Genomic DNA, 8,615 nt, shown 5'->3' with positions numbered 1-8,615 from the left:
TCACAGGACCAACTCCGGAGGACAGGATGTGCCAAGCTTCGGGGAAACCCAGAATGCAGGGGTGCGTTCCTTTGTCATCTCCCTCCACCCTCCCCTGCAGGGTCCTAGCCCAGCAGGTGTTTCAGCAGCAGCTGCCACAGCCCCAGCCCCAGCCCCTGGTGGGGGAGGGACGGGGTTTTGGCCCAGGTGTCCACCTCCTCCTGGAAACCTGCCCTGCATTGCACTGATGTTTGGGAAATGGGGAGGGGTGGCATTCCTATGGTTTCAGAACCCAGAAACTTCTGGGCTGCGGGGAATCATGTCCTTAACAGCACTCCCACCAGAAAACCCACTTCCCACCTTCTTTCTTGGACAGGGACTTAAAGCCCGACCCAAACCACATCCTCACACCCATCAGAGCCTTAGTGATCATGTCAGCCACCAAACGTGGGTCATGGCCACATGTGGAACACCCACTGTGTGGCCAGCAGTTGACAAGCAAAGGGGACAGAAGGCAGCTTTTTTGGGTGCTCTGCCTATACCCTCCCGGCCTCTCAGCACAGCAGCCCCAGAGCGCTGGTGTCGGAACCACGAAAAAGCACGTCTGCCCCAGTCGGCACCCCTGGCTTTATTCCCAGCAGCCCACAGGGTTCCCGTGTAACACACCCACCCTGGTGCTGCTCTCCCACCTCCCTCTGGAGACACACCGGGGGTCCTTCTATAGAGAAGCATTCCATTTGTATGGCATGGCCTGAGTCTGGTGGAGGAACCACGGGGGGCTGTCTCAGGCTTCCAGCTTTGTGGGGGGTCCCTGAGGTCTGCAGTGGTGACCCGTCCTCCGGCTCTCAGCAGGGATGCCAGCTCCCCATCATGTCTGGCATGTCCGGCAGAGCCACTGTTTGGAGCAGTGGGAGAGGCCTCGGAGAATGAGTCCAGGGGGCCCTCTGAAGGGGTGCCCAGCAGCTCCACACCATCCAGCTCAGCGCCCAGCATCGGATCCCTAGTGTCATACCCGTTCTCCTCTCAGCAAAGCACCGGGTGCAGGTTGGGGTGAGGTGAGGCACTTGGGGGGGGGCATTCCCAACAGCCTGGGTGGTGCACAGGGTCACTCATGTGGTCTGGCCTGGAGCCCGGTGTCTAGCCCTCAAGCCCCAACAAGCATCGACCCCCAGCCACCACCCCCAGCTCCCCAGTCCCAGCGAAGGGGCCCTTCTCCCAGCAGCGGCCGGGGCTCCCCTCGGGGAAGGCCGTCAAGCGGCTGGCTTCGGCAGGCCGTCCGGGCCCAGGAGGTGAGCATGAGGGTCATCCAGGGTCTGAGGCCCAGGCCCCACCTGTCAGACGGGATAACGGGAGAGGCAGGTAAGCGCAGGTCAGAGGCTAACCACCCACATGGTGACACCCTGACCCACACCGGGCATCCTGTCACTTGCCCTCCATCCCAGCCCTGGCGTGGACAGCATGTCCCAGGGGGAAGGTAGAGACCACGGGCCTGGGGGCTCAGGTCATCGGAATTAGACTCAGACCGACCTCAGTGAAATGCTAGCTCAGGCACTCAAACGGGGATGCTGACCTGCTCCTGTGGGGTGAGCCAGGAAAGTCCCCAGGACCCCCAGCACCTGTATGTCTCCCTAAATCTCCCCCCTCAGCATGGGGAACACCAGCCCACAACGCTGGGGGTCCTTAAACATCCACTTGGTGGGTAAGTGAGTGAATGGGACAAGCCACATTGTACTCAACGCCCTGAAAACCAAAAGGTAATGTCACTGTGTCTTCTGCTCCCACTCTCGGCAAGTCGGCTTCCCAGCCGGGACAGGTGGCAGCTGAAAGGAGCCCTTCCCCTGGAGGCAGGCGGGGTCTGAGCCCGCACAGCTGGATGCGCCCCCTCAGTCGGTGGGGCCGCTGGGCCTCACCTGGGTGGCAATGATGTACTTGACGCCGCCGGGGGTGGGGTCCACGTCCAGCGCCGCTCTGAGCTCATCTGAGAGTGGGGCAGGCCTGACGGGCAGCCCCTTCAGAAACCTGGGGAAGGACAGGCAGGAAGGTCCTGAGGCCACGGACGGGAGGTGCGTAGACAGCAGATGCAAGACAGGAAGCAGACTGGTGGCTGCTGCGGTGGGGAGGGGTCAGGTTTCTTCCGGGGAAATGCAGAAGCTCCGGAACCAGATGGGAGTGCTGCTCGCACAGGAGTGTGGGCACAGCCCGGGCCGCGCACTCCAAGGCTGTGGGAAGGGTGAGCGGTCCGTGGTGTGTATGTGACCTCACACACGAAGCTAAGCGCCAGTAGTGAGCGCCTGGCGGGGTCACCAGGATAGGGAGCTTTGGGTTTCCTCCTTTCACGCCTCACCAGCGGCTCCTGCTTGGCTCGGGGGGAACATAGCTGAAGAAGGAAGCACCTCATGGGGCGCCTGGGGGGTTCAGGCAGTTGAGCAACCGAATCTTGGTTTTGGTTCAGGCCAAGATCTCAGGGTCCTGGGATAGAGCCCCGTGTCGGGTGCCGTGGTCAGTGGGGACCCTGCTTCTCCCACTCTCTCTTTCTCAAATAAATACAGTCTTTGAAAAAAAGGAAGAAGTCAACACCTCCGTCCGAGTGGGACTCCATGGACACGTTCCCCAGAAGACGAAAGCCCGCAAACCACCCACAGGGTGACAAGAGCAATGAGTTCAGAGTCTCCCACAAGGGGGCCGTCCTTGGTCATGGCGTCTGTCCACCTGGTGAGGAAGTCAGCCTTCCAGCCCCCACCCACTACAGGTCAGTATTACCCCAACGACGGTGACACATAAGCCGACCCCACATACTCCCCGCACACCTAGCAGGCAGGTGTCCCTGCACTGACACGACTGGAAGAGAGAAGTCCAAGCCCAGTTGTCCCCACAAGGCCATGGGCACCACCCCCAGGAGCCATTATGCTACATGCACCTGCACGTGTGGCCACCGGGCTGTGACACGTGATGGTCACAGGGAGTGCCCTTGGTGACACACTGCTTGGGGTCGCTGCAGGAACTGAAATTCTCACGGGACCCCCATTTAGCACCGGGGCCTCAGGGGCCACCGTCCCGCATCTCAGCAAGAAACCCTGCTTCTCCCTCCACGTGTCCCAAACGTGGGGGACCCCTAACTCACTTGTCTCCATTCGACTCAGGGGGGAAGCAGTGCCTCACGGCAGCCACAAACTCAGGCACAGTGTCGTCCAGGGTAAAGACCACGGCGTTGGGGCCCGCGTCAAATGTGTAAGCCACCTGGAACCCCCACGGTCAGCGTGAGTATCTGGAGTGGCTGGCCCGGCTCGTGCCTCTCCTCTGCCGGGGAGACCCGGGGCTGCCCGCCGTCGAGCCGGGCCCTGGCGAGCCGCGTGGAGGGCAGCAGCGGTGCCTCCGCCTTCAAGTGCGGGCCACGCACCCACGCACCGGCCAAGAGACAGAGCGCCTGCAGACCGCGGGTAGGCAGGAGCCGCGAAGCCTCGTCTCGGGCCGGCCTGTGCTGGACCGCAGCCTGGCTTTTAGGCAACTCTGGGCCCAAGGGCTATTCTAGGGAACACCCCGCAAGTCTGGGGAGCTGGCAGGAGTGGCGTCAGCCCTCACCGGCCCCCACCCGCCTTGCCTTGGTCTGCCCATGGTGGGCGTTGAAGCGGTGCACCAGGTGGACAATGCGCCTGGACGTGTCGCTAAGGTACGAGATGGGCGGGAAGGTGTCCAGGCAGGTGGCGTGGAACTGGTTGCTGTCCTTCATGGTCAGCTGGCCGAAACCCTGGAAGTCCCGCTCCCAGACACAGCGGGTCATCTCCGCCATGCGCGCTGGCACCACCGACTCAGCCCGGAACTGCGAGGCACACTCCTGTGAGGTGCTGGCCGCTCCCCAGTCGGAGCCCTGGCTCTGCAGGGTGGCCAGCGGCTCCGCCGGGGGCTGAGCAGAGCAGACCAGCCTGGCTTTGAAGGATGCTGGTGGAGCTCGCAGTGTGCTGTCATGTGCAGGACGTGCCCTGGGCCACCGCTCACCCATCCCGGCGCCAGCCTTACCCTGAGCAGCGGGCTGGTCTCCACACTGGTCTGCATGCCCGCAGTGCTGCCCATCGGCTTCTTCTCCACGCTCACCTGCACCAAGAGAAATGGCCTGGACCCCACCCTGTGGCTCCCCGCCTGAAACACCCATCGCGTCCCATCCCTCCCCAACCACAGAGGTCGCCTCCCTGGGCAGAGACAGGGCAGGCCTGGGAACAGCAGCCCCTTCGCTGCGGGGAGTCACTCAATGCTTAGCCAGGTGCTTCCATCACCCAGGGAGCCCATGGGCCAGAGGGAGCTCCCCCACCCAGCCTCACTCACCACAAGTATGAGGACTCGGAGTTCGGGCCAGTGAGACTCTGGGGCCACCTGCCGGGCGATGCTGTCCTTCCCGTCGGCCCGCTCCCCCATCTGCCACTCCACGAAGCCACCGTACAGGCTCCGGCAGGCACTGCCTGAGCCCCGGCGAGCCACTTCCGAGAGGTCACTCTCAACCCCGTAGACCTGGGCCAGGGCATACGCTGCAGGCACAGGGCGAAGGGCACAGGGGGCTCAGGAGGGTGGGGTGGGCATGAAGGCTTCGAAAAGCCATGTGGAGCAGAGACCAGTGCAGAGAGGCCTGAAAGGTGGGCACAAACACTGCAGCTGGCAGTGCTGGGCATCAGGGCGCAGGGCTGGGTCTGGCCAACGGTCCGATGCCAGGGTACAGAGCCGGGGGCCCATGAGGCGAGCTCTCTGCCCCCCACACTGGGTGTCGTCCTGGCCTTGCCAGTCATCTAGGGTGGCTCAGCACACGGGCACACGAGCTGGCTGAGCAAGTAGGCGTCACCCCTGGGGTTCTGGCCAGGCCGCACACAGTCAGCCCACCGCCCGCCGCTGCGGTGCCCAGCTCTGCCCAGGTGCGGAGGGCCTACTGGAGAGCAAGCCAGCACAGAGGAAAGTAGAGCAGGGCTTTGGAAGGAGGGAGACCCGTTCCCAGTGAGCCCCTGGAACCTGCTGAGCCAAGAGACTGGCCCTGTCTCAGGCTTGAGCAAGTTCGAGGTGGGTTTCTGACACATACAGCCTGGAGGACCCTACACACAGAGCCCCGGGAAGATCTGAGCACTCGGGTCCCTGAAGGCTGCGTGCGCGGGAAGCGCCGCCTGCCGCAGCACAGCCCCGAGGGCCCTGGGGCTCCGGCGGGCACCCACCTAGGCAGGCATAACCTGCCGCTGAGGAGGCCAGGCCCGCGGCCGTGGGGAAGTTGTTCACCGACGCTATGTGAACCTTGTAGCTGAGGCTGAGGGGCAGTGGGTCCTCCTCCCCGGCGCTCCTCCGCTTCCGGGCCAGGCGGCGGACTGAACGGACAGGGGAGACGGTCGCTGGGCAGAGCAGCCTGAACCGCGCCTGGCAGCTCACCTGCCACGAGTCAGGAGGAGGCAGCGGCGCGGCTGAAGGAGGGCCTCTGCCCCAGCCCCAGCCCCACACCCCGCTCCGGCTGTGCTAACAGGCACCCCCTCTCCCGAGGGGCCAGGCTGCGGTGGGAAGTCGGGGGACCCAAGAGGCAGGGTACTCAGGCCCAACCCAGAGTGAGAAGGGACAGTGGCGTGAGGAACCAGCCTGGCCCCAGGGCTGCACGTGCCCCTCGCGGGACCCCACTCACTCTCCCTTAGGCAGGCCTGGAGGCGGGGCTGCCCCACGTCCTCCTCCCGGCCATTCAGCCAAATCCGGTCCTCGGTGAAATCCTTGCTAATGGCGGCTGTGGTGGTGGTTTTCAACTGGGATAAAAAACACAGGGCCACCTCAGGGGCGGGTGCTGGCCAAGCAGCCCCCTCCACTGGGGAGGGCCTTCCTAAGACGGCCCCTCATGGTCACCCGCTCAGGGGCGGAGATGGCCCTGCTGGAGAACAGGGCTCTTGAGGCCAAGGCAGGCCAGGCCGGGCAGTGAGGAAGGCCTCAAGCCATGCTCAGGCTTGGCGCCAGGCCTGGTCTCCAGCACGCAGGGTGCGTGCGACCATATTTTCGTGGCCCACAGCAGAGCCACTGGGCGTGGCTCCCGGAGGACGGGACGCGGACCTCCAGAGGAGAAGAGGGAGCAGGGGAGTGCATGTGAAGAGTGGCTCTAACGGGGGTGGTGGAACCGTCACCGGCTGGGAAGCCGTTGCTACCGACCGTTACATAAAAGTTCAACAACATCTGGGTAACTCTCTGCTTTGGCATTCGGTGCCGGCCCGTACTAACCTGGTCCTGGTGCAAAGTGACACTCAGAGAGGAGTTGATGGGCAGGACCAGGTCCTCATCTCGCTTTCCCCCTGGAACAGACAACCCAAGGCAAAGCCAGTCAGTTTCCCAGCCCGGCAAACCAACACGCTGCTGTCCTCACTCCTCCCCACCAGTGCTCCCCAGTTACCCTCACTCCCATCCCACTTCTCCCCCACCTGCCAGGAGCCTGCTCTTTCACGGCTAAGCCCTCTTCCTGCTGTGCCCTCACCTTCAGGAAGTCCTCCTGGATTGCTCCCCGCTTCCCAGAGCAGAGCTGGAGGCCAGTCCATCCCCCTGCTTCATTGCTTCTGTTTTATCTTGTTTCATTCGTTCAACAAATTACCTTGGAGTGCCTTCCAGACCCTGAGCACTCTGCCGGTAAGGTTCTAGCCTCCCACACAGGAGGAGCCCTGGTTACTGAAACTCCTCCAAGCTCTCTGCTCATACGCCCTGGAGGCACGCAGGGCCACCCCCACTCCCTGCACGCTAGCGACAAGGAAACCTTCCAGGAGGTGAGCTCTCCGTACAGCACGCTGTCGGGTGCTGGGACATGGACAGTTCTAGGCGGGGATGATGACCACTGCCTGGCGGGTGATCCATGACAGCCTAGACACAGACCTGCACACACGTGCCCAGCTGATCTTTGATAAAAGTGTAGGAGCAATGCAGAGGAGAGGAGTGGCCTTTTCAGCAAACGCTGCCACAACAACGGGACATCCACAGGCCAGACACAGACTGCAACCCGCCTCTCACACCTTACACAGAAAACTCAAGATGGAGACTTAAATTCAAAACGTAAAACTATAAAACCTTTAGAAAAATACACGGGAGAAAATCTTTAGGTTGTAGGATCAGGCAAATGCGTCTGACTTGACACCGAAACCATGACCCATACCTGGAAAAACTGACACACTGGACTTCACCAAAACCTGAAAAACTTCAGCTCTTTGAAAGACCCTGTTAGGATGATGAAAAGACAAGCTACGGACTGGGAGAAAATATTGGCGAACCATACATCCAACAAAGGATTAGTATCTAGAATATATCTCAAACTCAAAACTCCATGGCGAGAAAGTACACGGTCCGAGCAGAACACGGATGTGAGACACAAGAAGACACCTCACCAAAGAGGACACGAGGGTTACAGGAAAGCACGAGAGCAGGTGTTGAGCATCCCTGGACCGAAACCCACAACCAGATGTCAACCCACTGATCAGAACGGCTCAAATAGAAACTAGTGACAACACCACAGGCTGAAGTCCTGGATCGTGCAGACATCGCTGGTGGGAACTCAAAGTGGTGCGGGAAGTTTAAGTTTCTTTTATTTTTTTAAATATTTTATTTCTTTATTTGACAGCCAGAGAGCACAAGCCGGGGTGGGGGGGGGGAGGGCAGAGGGAGAGGGAGAAGCAGCGGCGCCTGGGTGGCTCGCTGGGCTCGGGGCATGATCCCCGGGGCCTGGGATTGAGCTCAGGGGGGAGCCTGCTTCTTCCCCCCTCCCCCCACTTGTGTGCGTTCTCTCAAATAAATAAATAAAATCTTTAAATAATAATAAAAAAACTAAAATACAACTACCCTATGACCCAGCAGAGGCATTCCTGGACATTCATCCCCACAGAAATGACAACTTGTGTTCAACCGAGCCCCCTTACACAAAGTTTTGCGGCCACTTTATTCACCATAAAGCTCAACCTGGACACAACTCAGCTGCTAAGGAGTGTGTGGGATGTCCCCAGCAGGGAAAGGACTCAGCACTAAAGAGGCCAGTAATGACGTGAGTAGCCGCCCCCACGAGTCCCCAGAACCACAGTGAGGAACAAGAGCCACTTCTCAAAGCTACATATGCAGTGATTCCACTGACAGCTGTTCTTCAGTTGAGAACATGTGAGAAATGGACAGCGGCCCCCACGTGGCCAGCTGCGGGAGACTGTGGGAGCCCAGCCCCGGGGTGGCCGTCCCCGCGGACACTGTCACCCCCCGTGCTGCCCCCGCGGGACTGGCCGTCCCCGCGGACACTGTCACCCCCCGTGTCGCCCCCGCGGGGTAGACGTCCCGCGTAGGCCGTGTCCGGCGCCCCGGGCCGCGCACTCACAGTACTTGATGACCGCGATGTTGACCGGCGCCGTGCAGGTCACCGCCACCAGCGGCTTCTCAGAGGCCATGGCCGAGAAACAGATCTCAGCCCGCAGCCCCCAGCGGGTCCCGGCTCGCACCTCACCCGCCCTGCGATTGGCTCTGTTTCTTACGCCGCCCAATCAGCGGTAGGTGAGGCCACCGCTCCATTTCTCAGCCAATGAGAGGGATCGAACGATGGACTGCCGACTCTGGGCCCGCCCCCAGTGGCGGGCGACGGCGCGCCGGCTCTGCGCAAGCGCAGGGATAGGCCCGGACACCGAGTC

General features: G+C 61.6%; 1 protein-coding gene across 1 annotated transcript; it reads right to left on the bottom strand.

Annotated features, from left to right (window-relative positions):
- Positions 1-587: 587 nt before the first annotated feature.
- On the bottom strand, positions 588-8,583 carry MVD (mevalonate diphosphate decarboxylase). Its single transcript, XM_026494610.4, has 10 exons — positions 8,309-8,583; positions 6,196-6,266; positions 5,618-5,732; positions 5,166-5,312; positions 4,297-4,496; positions 3,994-4,068; positions 3,578-3,796; positions 3,101-3,216; positions 1,890-1,998; positions 588-1,310 (listed from the first exon to the last, which is right to left on the bottom strand). Exons 1-10 carry the CDS (start codon positions 8,376-8,378, stop codon positions 1,230-1,232), a joined length of 1,203 nt encoding a protein of 400 aa, XP_026350395.1. The 5' UTR covers positions 8,379-8,583; the 3' UTR covers positions 588-1,229.
- Between the last annotated feature and the right edge of the window lie 32 nt (positions 8,584-8,615).

The sequence above is a fragment of the Ursus arctos genome, unplaced genomic scaffold (genome assembly GCF_023065955.2).
Source record: "Ursus arctos isolate Adak ecotype North America unplaced genomic scaffold, UrsArc2.0 scaffold_19, whole genome shotgun sequence".
NCBI classification, from domain to species: domain Eukaryota; kingdom Metazoa; phylum Chordata; class Mammalia; order Carnivora; family Ursidae; genus Ursus; species Ursus arctos.
The sequence above is the reverse complement of the archived record's forward strand: the minus strand, read 5'-3'. Positions and strand labels throughout refer to the sequence as shown.